The sequence below is a fragment of the Aotus nancymaae genome, unplaced genomic scaffold (genome assembly GCF_030222135.1).
Source record: "Aotus nancymaae isolate 86718 unplaced genomic scaffold, 86718_ANA_hifiasm-v0.15.2.pri h1tg000032l_0, whole genome shotgun sequence".
NCBI classification, from domain to species: domain Eukaryota; kingdom Metazoa; phylum Chordata; class Mammalia; order Primates; family Aotidae; genus Aotus; species Aotus nancymaae.
In genome coordinates, this window is record NW_026988445.1 from 22,549,463 (window position 1) to 22,576,230 (window position 26,768).

Consider the following 26,768-nt stretch of genomic DNA (forward strand, 5'->3'; position numbering starts at 1 on the left):
TTGTTTATTTTCTATATTTACCCTTTAATTATATTATTTAATTCCAGTAATCATGTTTATCTTTATTTATATGTATGCAATTTTTACTTAAATGCACATGAGTATTACCTATTAGAAGTCCTATAGGCTGGGCACAGTGGTGATAACACCTGTAATCCTAGCACTTTGGTAGGCCAAGGTGGGTGGATCACTTGAGACCATGAGTTTATCAACAGAGATTAACTATATTGTATTCTACATTCTATACAATGGAATGCTATGCAACCAGTAAAATGATAAGACTTACAAAACAGTAAATTGGGCTGGGTGTGGTGGCTCACACCTGTAATTTGCAGCACTTTGGGAGGCCAAGGCCAGCAGGTCACTTGAGATCAGGAGTTTGAAACCAGCCTGGCCAATGGGTGAAATGCTGTCTCTACTAAAAATACACAAATTAACCAGGCATGGTGGCATGTGCCTGTAATCCCAGCTACTCAGGAAGCTGAGGCTTAAGAATCACTTCAACCCTGAACCTGGGAGGCAGAGGTTGCAGTGAGCCAAGATCATACCACTGAATTCCAGCCTGCGTGACAGAGTGAAACTCTGTCTCAAAAAAAACAGTGCTTAATTTCTATAATTGGTTAATATATTCAGAAGCTTTGAAAAGTTACACATAATTACTGAGCACTTTAAAGAGCATATGCTTTTAAATAAAGTGTTTTATTCCTTTTATCGCATTCATAAAAGCCCCAAAAGTCTTTAAAATTTCAGTATTTTAAAAATATTTTCACCATATATTTTTCAGAGTAAATATTTTTTACTATTAATTTTATTAATATCAATTACTTAATATGTAATAAGAGACTAATTTAAACATTTTTTACCTTTTAAAAAGAAAGTCAAGATTATTTAGTCATTTGTGTTTTTCTTATGTGGTTTATGTTCTGTGACCCTTCTGCTCTCTCTCTCCCATGTCAGGGTGGTAGTACTCTGTGTGTGTGTGTGTGTGTGTGTGTGTGTGTGTGTGTTATCTGCATGGAGGGGGCTCTATTCTTTTGGCCTGGGGTGGGGAATATATAGACATATAAAATGTGTGTGTGCATATACATCTAATAGGTAATATTCACAAGCATTTAAGTAATATATAATATATGTGTGTATACATGGAGTTGTATAAACATACACATTATATGTAATTATACATTATAATGGGTATATTATAATGTATAGTATAGTATAATGTATAGTTTAGTACATAGTATATATACCATACTATATGATAGTATACATAATTAATAGTATATATAATTAGTATATATAATATGCTATACTATATAATAGTATATATGATATAATGTATATATACACTATACACATACAAAGTATATATAATATATAGTATACTTTACAGTATACTATATACTATAGTATATGTAATAGCATATATTAAACACATATAAGTACATATTGTATGTATATAGTATATACTATAATATATATTTTATATATACCTTATGTGTCTTCTTTTTTCTTCTGGGTATATTAATAAATATATTCTTGAAGCAAATGAGAATGGAGGAGCCTTTATTTGTTAGGTGGTAATATAGTTTAATCTTTAAATTACAAAATGTAGACACAGGGTTAAGAGCTTTAATTTTTGCTTTAGCATAATGTGATTCTACCACCTTTGGATTTCTGGATGATTTTTTTTCTCCCTGATAATATTTTTTGTCCTTGATAAATTAAGATGATATATATCTCTGTATTAGATGAAAGCCCTAAAACATAGCATAATTAATAATTATAGAATTTTGGACATTTCTTCTGACAAGAGGCTTCTCTTACAAAGTAATTGAATAGTCATGTTCCTCATGGTAGATATGTTTATTTCAATGTAATAACCTAAAAACTGGCATTTACCATTATTTTCACTTAAATTTGAAAATGTATTTTACTTGAATCATTTTTGAACTTTATTCACTTTAGTATAAGAGTTGAATTTGAATTTGTTATATATTTATTTATGTTTAATTGGAGTTAATGGAGTAAAATGTTTAGAAAAATACTTCATTGCATGTGAATTTTCCTTGTTAAATGGGAAAAATAATTTTCTTCTGAAAAGTCACTCTTGCTTTTTGGGCACAGAAAATCTTATGGGGGCAATAAAACTTGGGCATAGGCAAATTCTGTTGATATGTACTTGATACAGAATTTCAGGTATAAACTTTAAAATAATTGTACAGTTTTACTATTTCTACTGTTTGATAAAGCTGAAATCAAATATTCCAAAATTATTAGCAAGCTTTATGGAAATGATGACATATTTTAAATGCTTTAAGACTGTAAAGTTCTCATTAATGACCATTTTATTGTTTTATAAAGTAAGTTCCAATACAGTCAGAAAATTAGAAACATTTGCTTGGGATAGAATGTTACCATACCATTTTGCTGATACAGAGAGCAGGAATGGAAGCATAATATTTATTTGCATTAACAACTTGTCGCGGTTAAAGCATATTACAGTATCAACTACAGTAGAGGTTTTGGCCCATTCTTTTATTGTATGTGTTGTTTTTTTAAAAAAATCTTTATATTTTAGAATATTTTTGATTTGCAGACACCATGTCTTAAAATTCTTTTTGGATACATTCAAAGCTATGAGTTTAAAAACTGAGAATCTGAGTAATCTCAAGAAATTAGTGTATTTACATACCAGTAATATATCTTTTTTCCAAGGCTAGAAAATACCTCATGATGTTTTTGTTAATATAATTTTTAAATCCATTTCTTTAAGATAATAGAAAAGCATATTAATATATTTACCCATTAATAAGCAGATTTTCTAAACATCATTAGAATGTATTTTTTTAACTGGCAGGAATTAAGCAGAATGGCAAGCTAGGGTCCATGAAAACGTAAGAATTCCTTTTTGAAAAACAAACAAACCACAAGGAAATGTCAGAATTGTGAATCTGGGAAGGTGGAACCTGAAACCTTAAAGTGTGTAGTGCTTTCAAATGAAAATCAATTGATTTCTGCACATTTCCACTATGGTTTTGTAGGCATTGGTCCTGTGGTCTATAAGGTTATTCTCTGGGTGAGTGACCATGGATACTGGTTTTTATAACATAATATTACACAGTTCCTGACTTGAATAAGAATTCATTATCGCTGCTTGAGAAGCAGGAGGACCTTTCTGACATGTCCTTTTTACAGTGGTGTAGGGAGAGAGATTAATGGTCTGAAATCATCTATAAATGGAAAAATGATAAAATTGTGAATCATCAACAATAGAGAAATGTTTACGGTTTATTTTAGGGGCCTTGATGCTCTCAGCAAGAAAGCAAAGGCTTCCACTGTCGATTTGCCTATAGAGTCCGTAAGTCTCAGTCTGCGGGACCTCATTGGCTACTTCCACCCCCCAGATGAGCATTTAGAACATGAAGACAAACAGAACAGACTACGAGCCCTGAAGAATCGGCAAAATCTCTTCCAGGAAGAGGTGCGTTTCTATCAACACTCCTTTCTCTTCTGTTGTTCTTTTGTAAAAGCAGCTTCTTGGTTGGGAGAATTCACCATCTATTTGACCATTCTTGCGTTTTGCAATGTAGAGGAGAAAGTGTACTATTGTACAGGAGAAACAGGTCTTAGAGAAATCTAGACGTGGTTTTTATTTCTCCATCCGTGAGTATTAATTTTAAAGAGTGAATCTTTTCATTCCCTTGGCAAGAGACATCTACTCTCTGCTCAGCCCTCACCCTGGTCATTTATAAGCACTATAGTTCTCTTCATGGGGTTGTTATCAGTTAAGCATCTTAAAGTGTCTGAATGAATACAGGCTTTAGAAACATCAGGGTTTTCAAACTATTAAGCAGGTTCTTGGATGCTCTTTGGAAATGGCTCAAAATCTACAGGAAGCTTCGTGTTGGGGATAGAAGCTGCCAGGAGAGGGCTACTGGAGTAGGCTGAGCTCCAGGAACCCTACTTGGACAGAGCAACCCTACCCTTCCCCTTTGCATATATTACAGCTCCATATATGATTTTACTGCACCAGAAGTTTCACTGCAAAAAGAACTCAAGTGTCATCTTTTATAAACGGTAAAATAGGGACCAAATGATATGTCTAATATCCTAATACAGTTAAGAGCTTCTGTGGAGACTACCAGTGTTGATGGGATAAATCAGGCTAGTTCAGCTGGATTCCCATTCTTTTCAATGCAAATGCATCCTTTATGGAGAATAATGATTTTTTTCTACATAAATACATAACTTTGTAAAAGTATCTATCGAGAAAGGTTATTCATTGAGTACACATGGACACAAAGAGGGGAACAGTGAGTACCAAGGCTTACTTGAGGGTGGAGGGTGGAAGGAGGGCAAGGGTCGAGAAACTGCCTCTCAGGTACTATGCTCACTACCTGGGTGATGAAATTGTTTATATATCAGACCTAATGACACACAATTTACCCACGTAACAAACCTGCACCTGTACCCCCCGAGCCTAAAAAGTTGAAATGAGAAATAAAACTAAACAAACAAACAAACAAAAAAGAATTATTGCCAGGTCCTCATAATCCTTACATTTATGTTCTAGTTTTAAAGCTGTTTTCTAATATTCCATCAGAAACCCTTGAAACTGATACAACTTTTGGAGGACATTCCCACTGAGTATTCAACAGAAATGACCTATCTGGAGACCCCAGTGACACAAAAACAAAAAAGCGTCAACATAAGCCAACATGGACTAGTTTATTGGGAGCTTTACACATATGCCCAAAATGTTAGACTCTTTTACGATGCTGAGTTTATTTAATATCAGGAAGAAGTAAAACTAAATATTGGGCTGTAAAAATTAAATTACTAATTCAGTTTTTTTCCCCCAATTTCTCATCTAAGACAATCTGGATGGGGACTTAGAAATGTTCTTAGGTCCATGGTATCTCTAAATTCTGTATGAAATAAGTTAATTGAATTAGACAGTGGTTTATAGCTCTTTATGTGGTTTGCCACACTTCAACCTTGACCTAGCAAGGATAAAAAAAAAAGCATAATTTCAAACTCAGGCATTATAGCCTTTTTGATTTGCTTTAAAAATATCTTTTCATGAGCTTTACCCGATTACATATCTTTAATAATAATACTAATAACATTGCCTATCTAAGAATAAGGATCTGCTCTTACAGTGATTTAACAATAGAACGCCATAAGCATGCAGTACGTATTTTTAGATTGTTCTTCCACTTTTATTTGATGATGGCATTCAGAATTTAAAATACACTTGAACTATCTGAAGGATATTTCATTTCACATGCAAATGTGTGTCTTCCTGTCCTTTGAATGAATGATCGCAATTTTCGTTATGATTAGTAGATGAACCTTCAGTGAGACTTCTATTTTTAAATCAACTTAGCATTTTTAGTCTGTAAGCAGAATGACAGTGTTGGATGTCTGATAGTGATTTTTTTAACCTTCCAGGGAATGATCAACCTGGTGCTCGAGGGCATAGACCGACTGCACGTCTACAGCAGCGCGGCACACTTCGCTGATGTTGCTGGGCGAGAAGCAGGGGACTCTTGGAAATCCATTCTGAACTCTCTGTATGAGTTGCTGGGTAAGAAGCATGATTGAGTTCAAGGCAACGGAGTTATGTCCATTTAAAATGACCACATATGAGCTAGGTGTGGCGGCTCATGCCTATAATCCCAGCACTTTGGGAAGCTAAGGTGGGAGGATCGTTTGAGGCCAGGAGTTTGAGACCAGCCTGGGCAACATAGCAAGATCCCATCTCTACAAAAAATAAAATAAAAATAAAAAACAAAAACAAAAAATAATCGTATAATGTCTACAGCAATTTTATAACATGCCTCCTAATTCAGACTTAATTTTTAATTTAATGGGCTAAACGAAATGATACTTAGTATTAAAATCCATCTCTGAGTGAGAAAGTTAGCTAGAGAAGTAGATTTGCCTTTGGGGAAGGGAGGAGAAAATCATCCAGGGTGCGGTCTTTGCAGATGAGGGGCCTTTATATGGATGTGTATTAAATATTTCCTTTTTGGTTTTGGAGTTAGTTCTGCAAGGGTCCCTCTTAATTCCTTACTTCCCATCTTATCAATTATGTGCTCCAGTCTTCTCTCTATTCTTTATAAGATCTCTGGCAACTTTTCAGTATGCTCGACATTGATTAAGCGACACTTGCTGTGGTTTACACTGCATTCCTATGGGCTCTCTGCAAACAGGTCCTCACTATTTTTGACCTGCTATAGCTTCTACTTGTCTCTTGTCAAAAACTAGTGTCTGAGATTTTCACCCTATTTGCAAGCTAGTAAGTTAGCCTGCAGTTAGGGTAAAGAGGGACAGTTTGGTAGTCAAAGAAATGGCTGTAGCTGTAGAGATTGGCTGTAGTGCCAATTCTCTGAGCCCCAGTTCTCCAAGGACAGTGTGAAAGGGGCTAATGACACCTGCACATGCAGCTGGTTGAGCTACAGAAAAGGAATTCTGAGCTCAGGGAGCGTGAGTTAGTTACACCAGACAGAAAGCCTGCCTGCCCACCCTTTGCTGCAGGTAGAGACATCTTCCTCTTACATGGCCTCTTGCTGCAAACATCCTGGAAAAGTTTTTCTGAAACAAAGGCTTCCAATGGCTTGTTTGCAAGATGTGCAAAAACAGAGACCGTGGGGAATGGTCTGTTTCTCTACCCCAACCCTCACCTCCAAAGTCTCAGATTCATCCTGTATGTTGCAACTATGCATCACTTCCCTGTTTAGAAATTGTTCACATTTCTGTATCATTTTAGAAGATAAAGTTCACCTTGCTGTATCTGGTATACAAGGCCCCACTTAACTCTTCCAGCCTCTTATTTTCCCAGTTCTCTTATCCCTACTCCCTTACTTGAGCCACATCACAATTTCCTGAACTTCCCATACACATCACACCTCTGGGATGTTTTCTTACTCTCTCCTTTTCTGTAATTATATATCCTTCAAGACCCAGTTCACTGTCTTTTAAAGTTACTCTTGATGGCCAGGCATGGTGGTTCATGCCTGTAATCCCAGCACTTTGGGAGGCCGAGGCAGATGGATCACCTGAGGTCAGGAGTTCCAGACCAGCCTGACCAACATGGTGAAACCCTGTCTCTACTAAAATTACAAAACATTAGCCGGGCATGGTGGTAGGAGCCTGTAATCCCAGCTGCTCAGGAGGCTGAGGCAGGAGAACCACTTGAACCTGAGAGGCGGAGGTTGCAGTTAGCTGAGATCGCGCCTCTGCGCTCCAGCCTGGGTGACAGAATGAGACTCCATCTCAAAATAAAAACAAAAACAAACAAAAATAAAATAACTCTTGATGTTTTTCAAAACTCTTAAGTATAATTAACCCTTCTTTTCTGGTTTCTTGCCACTTAGTTTTTACTGGTATTTTATAGCACTTGTCACATTTTTTGTTTAATTAGAAGTGTGATTAATTTCTAAGGCAAGAATAGCACCTTCCTGGTTTTTGTATCTCTGTTATTTAACTGAATGTCTGGCACATAGTAGATACTCAATAAATGTGTATTCATTGAATAAGTTCTGATAAAATAGGAAAGTATACCTAAGTATAGAAAAGAGATAATGCAAAAAAATTTTAAAAAGAGGTAATGCATTTTTAATGAGAAGAATGAATGATAGTCAAAATATTTGAAAATTCTTTACAATCTAATTAAATGTCATTAAAATTCATAGAGTCATAATACAACCTAGCAAATAGAACTCTCATGCCTATTAGAATTGTTAATATGTTTTCATTAGGTGGGCCATTTGACATGCCATTAAATTTAAACACTTGTACTTTCAGACTGAAAGGTAACATGCAGCTGTCATTTCTGAGAACAGAACCAGGGGATAGTGAGGCTTTTATGGGAATCTGGATGCATTATTTTACCCACAATAATCATTGAGATAATTTTGTGACGTCAAAATTCTAATGACTGCATTTCTTTGCAAATGCAGAAGTTATAGCACTAAATTTCATGATACAGCAGAGACTGAAGTATGGTGGTGTTTGTAACACACAACCTGCCTTTTTCACTTGGTGTAAGATGAATTTCTTGGATAAACTCGATGCTTTAGGTAAAGAGTTGCATCACCTAGCCTGGGCTGCACAGGACGATCCTGTCTGTAAAAATAATAACAGCTGGAAGCAGTGGCTCATGTGTGTAGTCTCAGCTACATGGGGGGCTGAACTGGTAGGATTGCTTGAGGCCAGAAGTTTGAGGCCAGACTGGGCAACCATCTCCAAATTTTGAAAAAGAAGAATTTCATGTGTGTATGTTTGAAGGTAGAAAGTATTATGTGTGGAAGGAATATTGTTTTTGTAGGTTAATCTGGAAAATATGCATCTTTTATTTTAATATCAACTCTTTTTATAGTCTCTGTTAATCGGTCCCTTCAACGGGTATTATATCCATGAGTAGCAAAAATAAATAGAAATAATTACATATTTTTTATATATAATCATAGAAAAAGTCGATTGCAGCAAAGTCAGCACTTTCGCTTTATCTTTCTGAGCTAGTTATTTCTAAAGCCAATACTCCCTTTAACTCTACAGAGTGATTTGGGGATTAAGTTAGGTTATTTTAGTACCTACAAAAGTAACATTAACATACTTTACAAAATGATGGGGACTTGGTGGGTATGAACACAGTTCCTGCTTCTAATTAGTTTTGAGGTTGGCTTTTACTGGAACATGGCTAGAGATGTGATATTAAAGTGGCTTACCTATTTAAATAGAAAGAGAAAGGAACTGTTGTAGGCGATGTTTCTCTTGGGATGTGTTCAGTTGGAAATAACAGAATACTCAATCTCAAACTGGCTTCAACAACAGAGGGGATTTTTTTGGCTAGTGCAACTCGCAGTCTGCCAGTGGGTTTGACACAATGGCTTCATCTTATCTCCAGAACCAGCTTCTTTATGTGTCCACTCTGCCTTCCGTGGGATCATCCTCCTCCAGTGCTGGCTTTTCTTGATGGCCTCAGCTGTCTACTCTCAGTTCCTAGTGCTGCACACTTTCTTTCTGACATGGGAAAAGTGAAAGAGGGTTTGCTCCAGAAGTTATCCCTCAAGAAGGAGTGGGCTATTTTGTAAAATCCCCAAATACACCACTCCTTGCATCTCATTAGCCCGAATTGTGTCTGGCCATTCCTGAACCAGTCATCTGGCAAAAGTAGGGAAATTTTACCAACATTGGTCTTGACTGATCAGGGACCCACTCTTGAAACTGGGTCAAGTCCTTGGACTGCCTGTCTGTCATACAGGGAATGAACGTGATAGAGGATGCTGGCCAAGAAGCTGAAGTGTCCACCCCGAATGTTGGCTCGTATACTTATTCAAAGGGTTTTATGAACTGAATTCTAATCAGAATGCTTTTATTCACTACCTAGCACTATGCTTGAATAGACAGTCAATAAATACTTGCTTGAATTATTTAATAAATACGTTACAGAGATTTCCATTGACTTTTCTGTAGCAGGGTGGATTTGGCTATCAATTTAGTGTATTAAAAACCAGTGGAGGCCGGGTGTGGTGGCTCACGCCTGTAATCCCAGCACGTTAGGAGGCTGAGACGGGGGAATCACGAGGTTAAGAGTTCAGACCAGCCCAGTCAAGATGGTGAAACCCTGTCTCTACCAAAAATACAAAAAAATTATCTGAGTGTGGTGGCGGGTGCCTATAATCCCAGCTACTCAGAAGGCTGAGGCAGACAATTGCTTGAACCCGAGAGGTGGTGCTTGCAGGAGCTGAGGTCATGCCACTGCACTCCAGCCCTGGTGACAGAGTGAGACTCCATCTCAAAAAACAAACAAACAAAAAAACCTAGTAGACCTCTAACTCCTCTTTCATTAGGTCGCTTTCTTGAAAAATAAAAACCTAACCTTCCTTTCAGGCATACAGCAAGGGGCACCTATTGTTATTAAAAATATTACCTGTAAAATGTCAATCATCGTTCCCCTCACAAGGTTGTTGGGTGTCTTAAATGTTATATGGAAATGCTCAGCATAACGTATTATTGTTCTTCTTATTCCCATTTCTTTTGGATACTCGTTATCATCCTTCCCCTGGTTAACACCGTTGCGTCTCTAACTTCTTGCTCCGTTCTTACTGTTGTTTTGCTTTTCAAATATGTTCTAGGAAAGAAATTTACTTAGATTTCTTGGATATAGCAAAGAATGTTATGGATTAGTCTGTAGAACACATAGGATCCTGATTACTGTAGGTGTCTACTGGTTCTTGTTTTCCTCATCAGAAAATGGTGGAAAAAAAGTTTCCTTTATCACTATCTTCAGACTGCAGATGTTATATTCTGTTATTGTACCCATTTTTGAACACAGTATCACACATCTGCATCTTCACCATCTGGCATACAGTTAAATCCTTCAGATCTCAATGATATTCAGATATGGTAAAATTGGTGGTTAATCTCTTTACTGGCCGGGTGCAGTGGCTCAGGCCTATAATCCCAGCACTTTGGGAGGCCGAGGCGGGCAGATCACGAGGTCAAGAGATCAAGACTATCCTGGCCAACATGGTGAAACCCCGTCTCTACTAAAAAATACAAAAATTAACTGGGCATGGTGGCGTGCGCCTGTAGTCCCAGCTACTCGGGAGGCTGAGGCAGGAGAATTGCTTGAACCCAGGAGGCGGAGGTTGCAGTGAGCCGGGATTATGCCACTGCACTCCAGCCTGGCGCCTGGTGACAGAGTGAGACTCTATCTCAACAACAACAAAAAAATCTCTTTGCCTCCACTCCTCTTCTCCAGTCTTTACTCAGACCTCAGGGAGCTCTCACTCACTTCTCATGAATTTTCATAGACTCTCTGGCCTGGGTTACACCCTTCTTTGCAGAAAAGCCTTGTCTGTCTCTCCCTTTCACCTCTGATGTTGCTGCTCTGTCTCTGATCTCTCTGTACTGCATTCCTCTAGTTCTTGGTCTGATATCTCTCTTCCTTTCACCTCTGATGTCGCTGATTTTCTCTGGCTAGGGGGCTACTTCTTGGGAGAGGGATCTTGATCTTTTATTTTGCTTTATTCTGAATCTACTAACATGCATTACTTTTATAACTGAAGAAGTAGTTAACATACATCTCTAATGCCACATAATTGATAGTAAAAGAGAAAACAGAATGTATCAATTACAGTAGAGTAAAAAAAATTTATATATTAGTGCAAATAAAGAAAATCTCTTTCCATAATCCACATGGTAGTTTTAGTGGGGGTGGGGTGTTTCTAATCGATAGAGTTATGAGAGTTTTTTAAAAATATTTTTGATTTCTAGTGATTTTCTTTTTGTGTTATAGTGAGCATTGATTTCATGACCAGAAAAAGGGTAACAAAGACAACTTTATGTTGAATTTTGTCATGCAAAAGACTTCAGAACCATCTGCTGCCAATAGTTTTTATTGAATTCATTGTAATCCTGAGATAGCCATGTATACTTAAATATATTCTTCAGTTTGTCTGGAAAAGTCTCAGATCTGCAGCAGTAATTGGAGTCCTGTAAAACATGTGTATCTAACCTTCCTTCTTTACTGGGCCATCAAAACCTTTGATTCAAATATTAACTCCAAATTTGGTAAGCCTCCTTCCCATTATTCCAAATAGATAGACCATAGATTCCCTCCTGGGGTTATACATGAAATAAGCCACTGTCTTTGTCTTTTTTCTTCAGTGTGTCTATTTTGCATGGAGAGAAAACCAAGAAGGTGAGAACGAGAATCTATAACAATTTTGCATTCAACATGGATACATTCAATATGTGTTTTAGGTGGAGAATGACAAAGGTTGATTTATGAGCCCGCTGTTTGGAATAGCTCAGGATCTTAGAAACAGCAACACTCATAGTCTGGAAAGCATCACTGTGGCATGCTTTCATACTTCTTTTCTGACATCTGCCCGATTAATCTGTGTGATGCTTTATAAGCCAGAATGATTTTCTAAAGATGTCTGAGAAACGGCTCTTTGGCGAACTTTCTCTATGAATACTCATTTTCTGATGATTCAAAGTATGACACCAGCAAGGATAGATTGCTGCTCTTTGAGTCTGGCCGAAATGAATGTTTGAAGACTTGGAAAGGGCACAGCCAATAGGGAGTTTTGCACATCCAGACCATTTTCACATGAAGACATTGAAGCATGAAGTCTCCGGGGATAGGATGATACTAATAAAACAGATGAATACTGCATGATTCCACTTATAAGGAATATAAGTGTCTCAGGGAGGCAGATCTCCCTAAATGCCATAAAACATTGAGAAAAGGCAGTCGAGAGGTGAGAAAGAAGGAAATGGGCTTTAGATCGCACATATCGGGTGTTATTCTAGTGTTTGTGCACCTAGATAGTTCCAATCTTGTTCTCAGGAAGTCTCAGAAAGATTATTTTATAAACAAGGCACACCCTTTATTATTTTCAAGTTGGTAATAGTCTCATTGTCCCTCACTCTTGCAAGTTCCTGGGTGGGAGCCCTCAAACTCCAGTTTAAATATCCCCAAAGGCAGGGACAGCTCTCCAGTCTCTCCAAGAAGTTTTAATGCATTATCTTCTTAGATTCTTCAGTATATTCTGAAGTGTTTTGCTTTGTTTGTTTATTTTTTTTTCTGAAGCTGAAGAGCATCTACTTGTTAGTCTCAACATTTTGAAAAATGTTTCTGGATTTTAGTCCGACGAGCCCCTCATTTTTCTGTGCTGTGTGGGGCCTGATCACTTAGTGTTTCTAGCCTTTGAAGATAAACTCCAAGAGGGACGTCATTTCATTTCCTCTGTATCTCCTGCCCCAGAATGATGCTTGACACAAAGCAGGGAATCAGTATTTGTTGGATAAATTTTAAAAGTGAAGCCTTTTTTTTTTTTTTTTTTTTAAATTTCTTTAAATCTAAATTGATCTGTGAGTCTCAGATTTTTGGAGTTTCTTGTGAAATGTTGAGTTCAAGAATTTAAAGACGTTGAAGCATAAAGCCTTCGGGGATAGGATGATACTAGTAAAACAGATGAATACTGCATCATTCCACTTATAAGAAGTATCTAGAATGATTAAATTCATAGAATTAAAGAATGCGGCCAGGCAAAGTGACTCATTTCTGTAATCTCAAAACTTTGGGAGGCCGAGGCAGTGGCATCACTATCACTTGAGGCCAGGAGATGGAGACCATCCTGGGCAACATAGCGAGGCACTGTCTCTGCAAAAAGTTTAAAAATTAGCTGGATGCAGTGGCATGTAATCCTAGCTACTTAGGAGGCTGAGATGAGAGGATCACTTGAGCCCAGGAGGTTGAGGCTGCAGTGAGCTATGATTTTGCCACTTCACACCAGCCTGGGCAACAGAGTAAGACTCTGTCTTAAAAAAACAAAACAAAAACAGTCAAAGATTGGAATAGTGGTCCCCAGGGACTGATGGGTGTGGAATGAGCATAGAATTTCAGTTAAGCAAAATGAGTAAGTTCTAGAGATACACTGCATGACATGGTACCAAGAGTCAACAATACTGTATTGTACACTTTACATTTTTTTAAAAGGATAGATCTCATGTTAAATGTTCTTACCACAGTGAAACTAAATTGTTAAAAAGTAAATAAATGCAGCATAGTGTATTTATTTTCAAAATTTTTTATTAATTGTGAATATTGCATGCCTTTCATATTCAGATTGGATAAAACTATAGGGAATTAATTAGTTATTTAACATTAATAAAATTGGTTTGGTGAATTAGCATTGCATTTTTAAGAGCTTCGTTCAAAATGTTTTTATATTACTTAAATTGGACTGCAGTTATTTAACCACTGATATTTTATAGGAGACTGGGCACTATCATTCAGTTATGTTAAGAAATACTATGCCTACTAAGTTTCAGGCACCATATCAAATGTAATAAAACAGAGTATCATATATAAAATAGCTTAAAATATAACAGAAGAAGACCTGTAAGTCATCGTATTGTATTTATTCACATTTCATTCGAGCTCATATTCACAGGGCCAGCTATAGTCACATTGATATTTCTGAAATATGTGAGAAAAAGATCTTTATGGAAGATGGAAGGTCTTAACTTAGTCGTTAATTAGGCAGCAATTAAAGAGTATTGTAAAGTTTTAGGGGAGGAGATTTGTCTTGAATTTGTGTTCATACCTTGACCCATCATACAAAGTTGCCATTGCACTTTGGAGATGACGGTGGTGCTCTGAGACATCTCATAAGGAGAGCAGTAGAGATACTGATGACGTGCTGTCCGTTTTATTTTTGGAAAGACATTAACTTTGTTGTACTATTTGGTATTAAAATCAATACACTGTAGATAAGGAAAGAAATAAGAAAAATTAAGAAGGTAGAAACTACTCTTAACCACCCATTTTAATCTATAACCTTTAAAATGTTCCTTTCAATCTTTATCGCATTATAGACATACAAAACATTTTGCACAGCTGCAAACATACTTGCAGAATAACATCATATGTGCGTATCTGTGCATATCTTTGCACCAAGACATCACCTATTCCCTCCTCCCCTTGACGGTTGGCTCGTCTTGCTCCAAGTTCCAGGTTCATGGACTAAGATAGTCAAAAGGCTTTCCTTTGATGTTGGTATGTTTTAGAGGTTTATTTGGTTACATTTTTTCAGACTTCCATGCTTTTTTATTGTCATCTATTTTTTTCTAAGAGTAAAATTGTGATCACAGAACATTACCTCTTCACATCCTCACTTCCATTCTTATTGAGCATTTGTGATTTCTTTTGACAGAATGTATTGCGGGTTCAAAGGGTCACTGTGAAAGATCATATTACAGGACGTGGCCCTTTTGTTCCCCTCCTGGATCCATTCTTCTTCCACTTTATTTTGGAATAAGTATATGTACCTTTTTGACCTGGGGAAGCAGTCCCACTAATATTAATCTTCCTTATGGTCTTTGTTTCTATCTCAGGCCCTTATCCAGATATTTTTTCCCCAAAATATTAGCCCTCATTCTCTAAGAAATATTCTAAAAAACACAGTTTTCTCCATGCTGTGTGTATACTTATATTCAGTGTATGCATTTATTTTATAAAAATGGAATCATACTATCAATGTTCTTTTATAGCAGATGTTTTCAATTAATTCTACATTGTGGGCCAATATCCTTGGCAGTAACGATAAACCTTCATCAGGCTTCAGGAGATGTACACTGCTGTGTACATACAGCATATTACCATACTGAATACTGTAAGCAATTGTAGCACACTGGTATTCGTGTATCTTAGCAGAGAAAAGATACAGTAAAAGTACAGTATTATGATCTTAAGGGACGATCATTTTATCTGTTTTCATTGTTGACAAGAACGTTATTATGCAGCACATGAAATAGTGTAGAAATGACTAATTTATTGAATTTGTATGAAAAGGTTTTGGTCTTTGACACACTTCTTAATTTTACTCATGATTTATTATTCTATTCAAATATTCTCCCTCCTATTAGGTCAGTTTTAGTGAAAAAAAAAATACATATCTATATATCTATGTATCTGTATGTTGAGACCATTCTTTTTACCAGATGTTCAAGGTTATAGTGTAAAGATGTATAAAATGGTTGTGTTTATAATTCCCCCTTTTTTTTTTTTTGAGATAGGGTCTCACTCCATCACCCAGGGTGGAGTGCAGTGGTGAGATTGTGGCTCACAACAGTCTTGACCTTCCAGGCTTAAGCAGTCTTCCCTCCTCAGCCTCCCAAGTAGCTGGGGCCACAGGCATGTACCACCATGCCTGGCAGATTTTTAAAAGTTTTGGTACAGATTGGGTCATGCTATGTTGCCCAGGCTGGTCATAAACTCCTGGGCTCAAGTGATCCTCTCACCTTAGCTCTCAAAGTGCTGGGATTACAGGCATGAGCCACCATGTCTGCTTTAATGCCCTTTTCTTAATTTTGTCCTTTTTTTCTTTACTTTTTGATTAAAGTAGTAGTTGGTAGTTAGCTTATATTTTAAAAATAGTCCTTGAACGTGTTCTTGATCATTCTTACTATTATATAAATTACTTCTATTTCTAATGTTTTAGTTTCTACTTTTATTGCTATTTGTAGTTTTTCCATTTTACTAATGTTTATTTGATGTTCTTTTCCTCTGTTTCAAAAGAAGTATTTACCATTTTTCACCCAATTGCTTAACAATTAAAGTGTTTAGTTAATTTTGCCTCGAGTATACTTTTGGTCACTTACCATTGGTTGTGTTAGGTAGTATTCTGATTTTTGATATTTATTGTTTTATATTATGATACTGGTTCCCTTATTTACCCAAGAGTTATTAAGGAGAGAGTTTAAATTTTTATATGCTTTGGGTTTTTTTGTTTGTTTCTGCTTTTCTTACTAAATTCTGACATAGTTCTGTCCAAGAACATGGTTTATACTATGTCTGTTCGCAGTAAATTTAATGAAGTTATCTTTGTGGCTTACTCTATAATTTTCTTAAATGTCTCATCGGTTATTAAAAGAGTTCATTCTTATACTGTTAGTTTCTTTCAAGAGTCACTTATGTTATATATATATCATCTATATAATTTTAGATAGCTAATATGACAATGATATATGTGTTATATGTGATATAGATATAATTTTAGATAATACAATAGATAGCTACTATATACAATTTTAGATAGCCATATATAATTACACATATTATATATATATATATATAATTAGTTTTACAAGATCAGAAATAAAGTGAAAATCATGAGTGAAGTTTTAAACAAAAGGGACTCTAAAAATTCAAAAACTTTATCACGTTCTTTTTCCCAATTGCTGTTCTAAATTGGGAACAGTTATTCTTAGAGATTAAAATGAGAAGTTCTGCTTAGCCATAGTATTTCTCATTCCTCTGCTATATTCCACCCCTATCTCTTGTCCCCTGTACTCTGCAGTCTGTGAGTAAATCTGGCCCTTAGGGGAGGCTGCCGGACCAGAGTCACAGAGAGCCTGAGAAATTGAGTGTATTAGCTCTCAATCTCCGTACAGAAGCTCTATACACATAAAAGCTCTTCTCCTGCAGATGTCGTCTTTTCTGTGTTTCTTTTCCTACTCTCAGGTCAGGTAATAACGTTCTTTCTTTAGTTTTGGAAAGGGGAAGCGTGAAGGACGTCTTTAATTGTACACTGTCACTGTAGGGCCTCTTCCCTCCTTTTCTTAACCAGGAGGTTAACAGGCAGTAGCCTCAAGCTTCAGCTACCAGATTTTCTTTTTTATTTTTTTGAGACAGAGTCTCGCATTGTTGCCCAGGCTGGAGTGCAGTGGCACAATCTCAGCTCGCTGCAACTTCCACCTCCCAAATTCAAGCGATTCTCCTGCCTCAGCCTCCCAATTAGCTGGGATTACAGGTGCCTGCCACCATGCCCAGCTAATTTTTTATATTTTTAGTAGAGACAGGGTTTCACTATGTTAGCCAGGCTGTTCTCAAACTCCTGATCTGCCTGCCTTACCCTCCCAAAGTGCTGGAATTAGAAGGGTGAGCCACCATGCCCGGCCTGCCAGATTTTCAATAATGATTGTTCTTATAGAGACATCTTTCTCTCTTTAAATATCATATTGTCTAAAAATCTTGCTATCTCTTTGGAAGCAATTATACTGTTTCTCAATAAACTTAGGGGTATAAAGAAAGAAAAATATTTACCAGACTTGTTTTGAAATAATTTAATGTTTTTGATAAAAATTTAAAATTGAGTATATAAACTAGGCTGAAATTGATCAGAAAAGTCACATAGGAATTTTATTTAAGATGAGTTCTTCAATCAAAGAAGTATAGAAAACAATAGTCTAAGCCAAGTTAGAATTCATTTCTTTACTGCAGAATTTCAGGTCTTTATTATGAATTGTGAATCTCCAAATCCAAAGAAACGATATAAGAAAATAAAAGGGTTTCAAAGTTAGTGACTACTGGTCTTCCCATCCATTATTTAATGTGACATTTAGTTCTGTTTCTCTGTGTACCTGTTAGAGTTGTAATTACTATTTATGTCTCCTAGTATTTTGTGGTGCATTTTCAGGAAAACTGATTTGCTCTTAGCTTCTTCCTTATATAGGTAAGAAAATTGGGCTTGAGAGAGACAGAATAATTTAATCTCATGGCTAATTAAAAGCAATGGATATTAGAACCCAAGTGAGGGAACTCCCAGGAGACTGGTTTTTTCATTACCCTTCATTATTACCTCCCAATGTGAAATTTACTTTCTGAAATTACATTTCTTCTAATGAACAGTGGTTTTCTTCAGTCTCAATTAATAATCATTAATTTGTCTTTCAATGTCTCAGTGTTGTATATGTATGTGTATATATGTTGCATAAGGTTTAGATGTAACATGAAGATATTTTGTTCTTGATACAATATTTTAGGGCCACTATTAGCCTATGTTAATTTTTGAGCCAAAAAGTCACATAAAAGTGAACTCTATTTCTTCTTTTGCAGCGGCTCTAATTAGAGGAAATCGTAAAAACTGTGCTCAATTTTCTGGCTCCCTCGACTGGTTGATCAGCAGATTGGAAAGGCTGGAAGCTTCTTCTGGTATGTTTTCTAGTTTTCTCCGTGTTGTGATAGCTCACTCCTGTTTTTCTTTGCTTCATGTCCTTTAAGACAAAAAATAAAAAACGAACAAACTTTGAGTGGGGTGTGGTGGCGTGTGCCTAGTCCCAGATACTCAGGAGACTGTGGTAGGAGGGTCACTGGAGGCCAGAAGTTTGAGGCTGTGGTACACTATGGTCACTGCAGTCCAACATGGACAACATACTGAGACCCCAGCTCTAAAAAGCAAAAACAAAAAACTCTGATGCTTTTTATGTTAGGTTAAGGATTTTTATTTACTGAAAAAAGCATTAGTATTTTCATTAGTCATTTCTGAATAGTCATCTAACAATATCATGTCCATTTATATTTTTCAAAGCCTATATATAAAAGCCTTGAAAAACACTGAAGAGCCAGAATTCTCATTCTTTTTCAAATTGTTGACTGCTAGTCTATTCTACAAATAAAAAGATCAGTTTGGAGTTCTTATTGTTTTCCTTGTATTCGAAAGATTATTTGGACAGATTGGGGAGAAAATTGGCTTTCCAAATCCTATAGCATAATATTTTATTTAAAGAAAATTTAATAAATACTAATAAATGGTCTCTATAATAGTAAAATATTTACAGGCAGTCAACCCGATACACACATCTCTGACAGGATGTTAGTTGTATTTTGGTATTGTGGAGACTTACCAGTGATTGTAAAGACTTACCAGTATCAAATCAGTGATTTGAACCTGTGAAAACTCTCTAGTTGAAACACAATTGTTAGAACTCTCTAGTGCCGTCGATTGCCTCAGTGACACCCACATGAATCTACTGCTCCTCCATCTGTTTGCACAGTATTTTATTATTTGCCCTTCTTTATCGCTAATGCTTCTTATGTTACTTAGTTTTCCCCTGAGTTTCCTTCATTAGTAATGAACTTCTTGAAGGTAGGGGCATGGTTTCATTCATCTTTGTTTTCTCTGGATCTACCATACCATCTGGAACCTATAGGTGTTTAGTATTGTTTGTTGAATGAATGAATGGACGAATGTTTAAAATTCACCCCAAAAATACCATTGTCCATACAAAATAATTCTGTGACTTTTGCATGATAAAGGCACAATCAGGAATTGAATGAACAGAGACAGAGAAATTACAGAGAGGGTAATTTTAAGTCCCAGAGCAAAATTTGTAGAGTGCAAGGAGAAGGGAACATGGAGCCGCCATTTTGAACATGCCTAGTCCCAGGTGGCCTTTTCTTACTGGCACAACTGCTGGCATTCCCCCGTGCAAGCTTCCAGCTTGTCTGTGTCTGCAGCTTGATTTTGCAGGCTGCTCTTTGTTAGACGAGAAAATGATTTGGGGGCTGCTTTTCATTAAAAGGGCCCTTGTACCCTTACTGTCTGCCTAAATAATTTCTCCTTCACTCCTATGGATTACAAAAATAGATAAATGTTTAGGCCAGAGTGCCCAGAATCATTGGAAAGCTACAGTAGACATTTAAAAAATGCTGGTCTCTTCTGCTGGAAGAGATACGTGCAGGGCAGATTCAGAGCAGATTGTTAACGCGGAATGAATCAACTGCACAGAGCAAGATGCTTAACTCAGAAACAAAGAGAGAGAGAAGGCACGAACAGAGCCAAGCATCTTTAAAGGTCAACCAGGTAGAGTCTAGAGGTTTTAGCGTCTTCAGTTTGGTCAGTTATAGGTACAGTTTCATCAGATACAAATTGTTATTTGCTGCTGCCTTTTTCCATTCAAGCTGTTGATGGCAGCCATTCCTACTGAAATGGAAGCCCTGTGCTCAGAGATAACATAATGAAAGTCGGGGATAGAAGGACCCTTAGAGAATGTTTCATCTAACATTCCCACTTTAAAGGAAAGGAAATTGAGGCGAGGAACATTTAAATGACTGATTCAAAATCCTAGAATTAATTATTGTTCCTGCCAGGGTTAAAAGTCAGCTCCCTAGCATCAGACTTAAAATATGTCCATGATAGCTTCTGGTTTTTAAGTATCTAAAATATATTTTGCTAAACAATTTTTTCTATTGTAGTTAACATTTATGCTTTTAATGAACTGTTTTTTTCCCCAGAGGAAGTGGCGTTGCTTAGTTCTTAGAGGCAGTAACGATGATGATATACACTTGTATGTGTATATAACTTACTTCAATTGTGCTTTGCTTTTACTAAGTGCATACATATGCATCGTTTTGTTTTCTCTCTATGGTAACTCTGACGTTGCTGAATACACACTCTCCTCATCTTGTTAGTGCTCTAGCTGCACATGGAAACTGAAAAATTCTTGAGTAGAAAAGGAATCAAAAGGAGGGCTACTGGATCTAGAACTTTCTAGCCTTAACTGCCTTGGCAGGTCCCCAGTGCCTTGTTCGTTTTGGTTGATGTCCGGCTTGAAAAACCTAGTTTATCATTGCCAGATACCGAAAAATGTCAGAGTCACCTTAAAAAACAGAATATTGGAAATGAAGTGTTGAATCATAGGTGAACAGTTATATTACAACAATATTTTCAACTATATTATAGATATTGCAAGGAATTGTTTAGATATATATCTTGAAATATATTTAGAATATATTTTAAGTTGAAATTTCATTTTTAGAATGTGTATGATAAGATACAATTTTGTAAAAAAAAAAAAAATAGATAAAGGAAAGTAGTAAGAAAAGAAGAAACGAGGAAAGGAAAGGGGGCAAAAACCCTGCATAATATGTATATATGTCTCCTCATGCATAGGCTGTAGAAATATATACACTGCTGTTTACTTTGGTGACAAAGGAGTTCAGATTAGAGGAAAGAAAGGGTGAAACACTAACTAGGTTCTCTAGGACAGGGAATCGCTTGTCAAAACCTGTGATAAATAGCAAATGGGAAATGATTAGACCCTAAGGATCGAGACCCTAAGGATCGAGAACCACATAGAAGAAGAAAGGGTCTAACGACCAGTAACACCAATTATTTTTTCCACCTTCCTTTTGCTTTTTTTTTTTTTAATTGTTTTTTCCATTACTCTTTACATTCTGTCACTGATTTAGTGGCAGGGACAATAATGTTATCTACCTGATAGGGATGTTAGGAGGACTGAATGATTAATATTTATAAAGTACATAAAAAAGTATTTGGCGGCCAGGTGCGGTGGCTCACACCTGTAATCCCAGCACTTTGGGAGGCCAACATGGACGAATCATCAGAAGTCAGGAGTTTGAGACCAGCCCGGCCAACATGGTGAAACCCCATCTCTACTGAGAATACAAAAATTAGCCAGGCATGGTGGCACGCACCTGTAATCCCAGCTACTTGGGAGGCTGAGGCACAAGAATCACTTGAACCTGGGAGGCGGAGGTTGCAGTGAGCCAAGATTAGTCGATTGCACTCCAGCCTGGGCAACAGTGCGAGACTCCATCTCAAAAAAATATATATTTTAAATTGATGAACTATAACTGTATATATTTGTGGAATATGGTATAATGTTATGATGTATGTATATAATATAGGATGATTAAATCAAGCTAATTAAATATCCATAACCTCAGTTACTTGTCAGTTTTTGTGGTGAAAACACTAGTGACACCAGTCACTTTACTGAGTGTATCTGATCAGTTTGTAAGTATGACCATACTCTGAATTCCTTAGGGAAATGAAAGGTAAATTACATATTTTCCCTGACTTCATGTGTGTCTAGTGATTATGTTGCTGGGCCAACATTAATTGAAAAGACAAAAGATTGGTATGAGTGAGTACAGTTGATGAAGTTGATGTATTTCAGAATCCTGGGTTTTTCTTCAGGGTGTTCTCAGTCCTTGAGATACTATTTGGCTAAAGAGATAACTGACTAAAAACAGCTAGTCAGGAGGCCACAGAGTTTTTCTGAGTTTTACTTTTTGAGCAATCTGTTCCCTGCACAGTTTTGGAGTGATGAATGTGGTCTCTCTCCATCCTGGCCAACATGGTGAAACCCCGTCTCTACTAAAAATACAAAAATTAGCTGGGCATGGTGGTGCATATCTAAAGTCCCAGCTACTTAGGAGGCCGAGGCAGGAGAATCGCTTGAACCCAGGAGGCAGAGGTTACAGTGAGCCAAGATTGTGCCATTGCACTCTGGCCTGGAGTCAGAACAAGACTCCATCTCAAAAAGAAAAAAGAAAAAGTGGTCTCTCTTTGGCATTCCTACCATTTCTTCCCCACTCTTAGTAAGTGCCAGTGAGTGAAGTCCCATGGGTTTAAGCCGAAGAAGGAGCTTTTGAGGCTGGTCACAGTGGCTCACACCTGTAAGCCCAGCGCTTTAGGAGGCCGAGGTGGGTGGATCACCTGAGGTCAGTAGTTTGAAACCAGCATGGCCAACATAGTGAAACCCTGTCTCTACTAAAATACAAAGAATTAACCAGGCATGGTGGCAGGTGCCTGTAATCCTCAACTACTCAGGATGCTGAGGCAGGAGTATTGCTTGAACCTGGGAGGTGGAGGTTGCAGTGAGCTGAAATCACACCAGTCTCAAAAGAAAAAAAAAAAAGGAGTCTTTGAGTGGGCTCCAGATACCAAAGCTTCATCCCCATGTACAGTGCAACTTGTGGTACCTGTAAATAAGATAGTTTAAAGATTCCAAGGTTGTCACAACTCTTCTTGCAGAGTATAAGCTCATCATTGTTCAAAGATGAAAAATGTGTAAGCTGAGGAATAATTTGTGCTATAATTTGGTGTAGCGGAAAGTTTTCCTCCTTGATATTTACTTAAGTGTGAGCAATTGAGTTAGAAAGAGCAAGGACTCCCAGGATATTTATGGTTTGAGATCCGTTGTTACTGATGCAGAAATCATAGCTAACTGATTTGAGTAGTACCAGCAATTCAGGCAACTCTAGTGATTTTCTCCGGGGTTGGTTGGAGGTGGGATACCAGCAACCTGCGCTCATTCACTACTTTTGTCTGATTCTATTTCTCCCTCTGCATTGCCCTTTAGGGTGGCAGTTCACAGAAATCTTGGTTATCCAGAGGAATAAAAGAGGAAGTCTTGTCTCAGGAAACCCACCAAATCCACTAAGGACTTACTTGAGAAAAACTGCTTATTAGAAAACAAAATCACAACCACTGATACACACATTCCACCTGGCCTGTGCCTAGTCTCCTTTAGGAACTGAGCTTAAGCTTTGTTGTCAGGAACAGAACTGAAGTTTTGGCTTTTAGGCACCGTTACGGACAGGTGGCTATTTATCACCGTCGTCTGGTCTGATTGCATCTTGCTCATGCCATTCTAGTTATTAAATATTTTTAGCGTCACCCTTGGTCAAGTAATTGCACTTGCCACTTGCTTTCAGTCAAGTTTAAGTGTCCGTGACCTACCTAAGGTACATTGTCATGGTTTAAGGCCTCTGTCTGGGACTGAGTTCGTAGATGCTTCTCTGTATTGCGAATCACTTAGTCCAGTCTTCTCAAGCCAACTAGCCCCTTGATGGCCCTTTTAGTACCTGAGCTTTTAAAGTGAGAGCATATTTATTGGAACACAGCCGTCAAAAGATGGAAATCATTCGCCACCCACTCAAACCTTCCATCTGGAGTATCAAGGCGGGGTGCACCATGGTCCAGGCAGTGCCCTCGGGGTCGGTGTGGTATAGTGAAAGTAGTCTTGGTGGATATTAGCTGAGCTGCTTTAGCACCCATGCAATGTGCCTGCTCCAGAGAGAGGTGACCAGGGTGAGGTCTCAGAGTGTAGTCAGCCCAGCAGGATACAATGTCCTAATTGTGGGCAATGGGGCCTGTCCCAAAGTTTCCTGTTATTTCATTATCTAAAACTGGGTTCATCCCTACCAAGACTGACTCATCAGAAATGGCAGCTCATTTAAAAATCATTCTCCTATTTCAGAGTGAAAGTGAAAGTGATTTCTGGAGGCTTCCCAACCCACCTAGCGTCCCTTGTGGCCTTACTTCCCCTCTCTTGAGTGACGTTGGATAATGCAGGTTTAGTGGTGAATGACTCTCATTAAATCATAAAGTGTTTCGGTCTTCTGGTAGTACTTTCTCATATGCTCAGGTCTGAAGTGATTTGCTCAGTTTTCTCAAAATATATCCACTTTTAAATGCATTGTTAAGTTGTTGTATTTCACCCTGTACGTACTGATGTATCTCAGAACTATATACCATTCTGCACGCAGTGCCCTATCTCAAATTGTGCTTTTTGCCAACGTACGCACAACCTTTCTCTTTCCCCTTACCTCACACTTGCTAATTACAACGACTAGCCTATTCTGTGCATCTTTGTTTATTTTCTTTATGATAATTGGGACTGATACCCTTGGTTCATCTTTATACTTCAGGAGAACTTTAAAAATTGATCTAACGATGAAACTGTTACTATGCTGAGTTTACATTTTTGCCCAAAATGATAGCTCTCAATAAATATTTGCAGCTTTGAGGTGCACATCTTTCTGAAGAACTCATTGATCTGGATTTATCTTGCTCCAAGGGCTCCATCTTAAAAAACGCTCAGATGTGTATGTTTTGTAAACCTTTGAGTAAAGGCTGTAGAGCAAACAGTGACATCTGCCAGCATTTCCGTGGGTACTGACGTTTCACAGGGAGACACGCGGTCATTAGATTTTTGAACATTATAATGACTGCATAGTTTTTAATTGTGCCGCCAAGGAAATCTCAAGTGAATTTAGGCCTCTGTGCTGAGTGTCATATGCATTACTTCACTGGATTTCCACAATTATTCTATAAAGGTCTATTATAATTTCCATTTACAAATGAAGAATCTGAGGCTAAGCAGCTCAGATGTCACTTTTTCAAGGTAGAAGGAAACTAATGGGCCCGGGAATGAACTTCTGTGGTCTGTAAGCTCTATGAGGCCAGTTTTACTGAAAACCCAGATCTAACACAGTGAATGGTCCATTTGTTATACTCAGTGATGAAGGAATGAATAAATGAAAGAGACCTCCAGAAAACCAGAACCATGAGTGTCAATAGCAAGATGGTCATATCCGGCTGGGTGCAGTGGTTCATGCCTGAAATCCCAGCACTTTGAGAGGCTTAGGTGGGCAGATCACTTGAGGTCAGGAGTTCAAGATCAGCCTGGCCAACATGGTGAAACCTTGTCTCCACTAAAAATACAAAAATTAGCCGGCTGTGGTGGCATGCACCTGTTGTCCCAGTTACTTGGGAGGCTGAGGCAGGAAGATGGCTTAAGCCCAGAAGGCAGAGGTTGTAGTGAACCAAGATCACTTCACTGCACTCCAGCCTGGGTGATGGAAGAGAAACCTTGTCTCAAAAAACAAAAAACAAAAAAAAGAAAGAATAAATGAAAGAAAAGAATATCTTAAAGTATTAATGATTTCCAGTCTGGCATTCCACATTCTCTTCGGTTTTGAGATGTGGTAATTTATATAAATAAATACTTGTATAGAATAAAATTTCTAATACCGTTGTTTAATTGTTGTATAACGAACTGCTTTTAGCTGATACTCTCTTTTAACTGGACTTTAACTTCTATAGTTTGTCTACTTTTTATAACTCATGATTCCTTACACTGAAGGCAGCAAACCATCAGAGGCCTAATTAAGGCTGCATAGTACGTTATAATTACAGTGCTCATTTTATGTGTTTTATTTCAGCTAATTTATTCCAGGAAACTCGACTTAGAGTCATCTTTTCTTCTAATAAAATACCCTTGCTCCATCATTTTTGTTTGTGTGTTTTGCAAATGCATCCATGATATTCCCTCATTCTGTATATGAATAACAATGTGATCCACATTTTGTATTCACTGACTTCCATTTGTACTAGTTTTTCTCTCCTTTCCCTAGTGTTGCCAAGCCGTGTTATATTTTAGTTTTAACCTCTGTCACTTTTTTCTCCTTTTTGGAGCTTTATGAGTGCTCATTTTTCTCATTAGCCTCAAAACCAGCATAAAAATGTGAAGCATATGCAATTATGTATTTTTGTAATTGGGCTTGAGACCACATTGCTTGGGATTGTTATTTTTAAGCCTTTTTATATATCAATGTTCATATCAATTTATTTTTCTTCCTCTATTTGTGCGAGATATAGAAGCTCTATTTAGAGTATCGTATTTATTTCATGAGTTAACAGGAAGCAAAATGTGCGCTGCTGCTTTTTCTTTTCTTTCCGATTATTTGTAAAGAATAAAAGTCAAAAAATAATTTAGCAGTTTATCTTGTATTGAAACTCAAATGATTTATTGGCTTCAAATGTATACCCATTTTAAACAAACAGAAACATCTTTCTCTGGGTCAG

The 26,768-nt window shown here is 37.3% G+C and overlaps 1 protein-coding gene across 6 annotated transcripts in view; it reads left to right on the forward strand.

The window, feature by feature from the left end:
• Positions 1–26,768, forward strand: part of RYR2 (ryanodine receptor 2) — a 784,705-nt gene that overhangs the window by 399,585 nt on the left and 358,352 nt on the right. For all 6 annotated transcript variants that reach the window (XM_064383634.1, XM_064383629.1, XM_064383631.1 and 3 more), the window contains 3 exons: positions 3,298–3,481; positions 5,455–5,590; positions 18,425–18,520. In XM_064383634.1, coding sequence (XP_064239704.1) covers positions 3,298–3,481; positions 5,455–5,590; positions 18,425–18,520 — 416 coding nt within the window. The remainder of the gene's footprint in view (positions 1–3,297; positions 3,482–5,454; positions 5,591–18,424; positions 18,521–26,768) is intronic.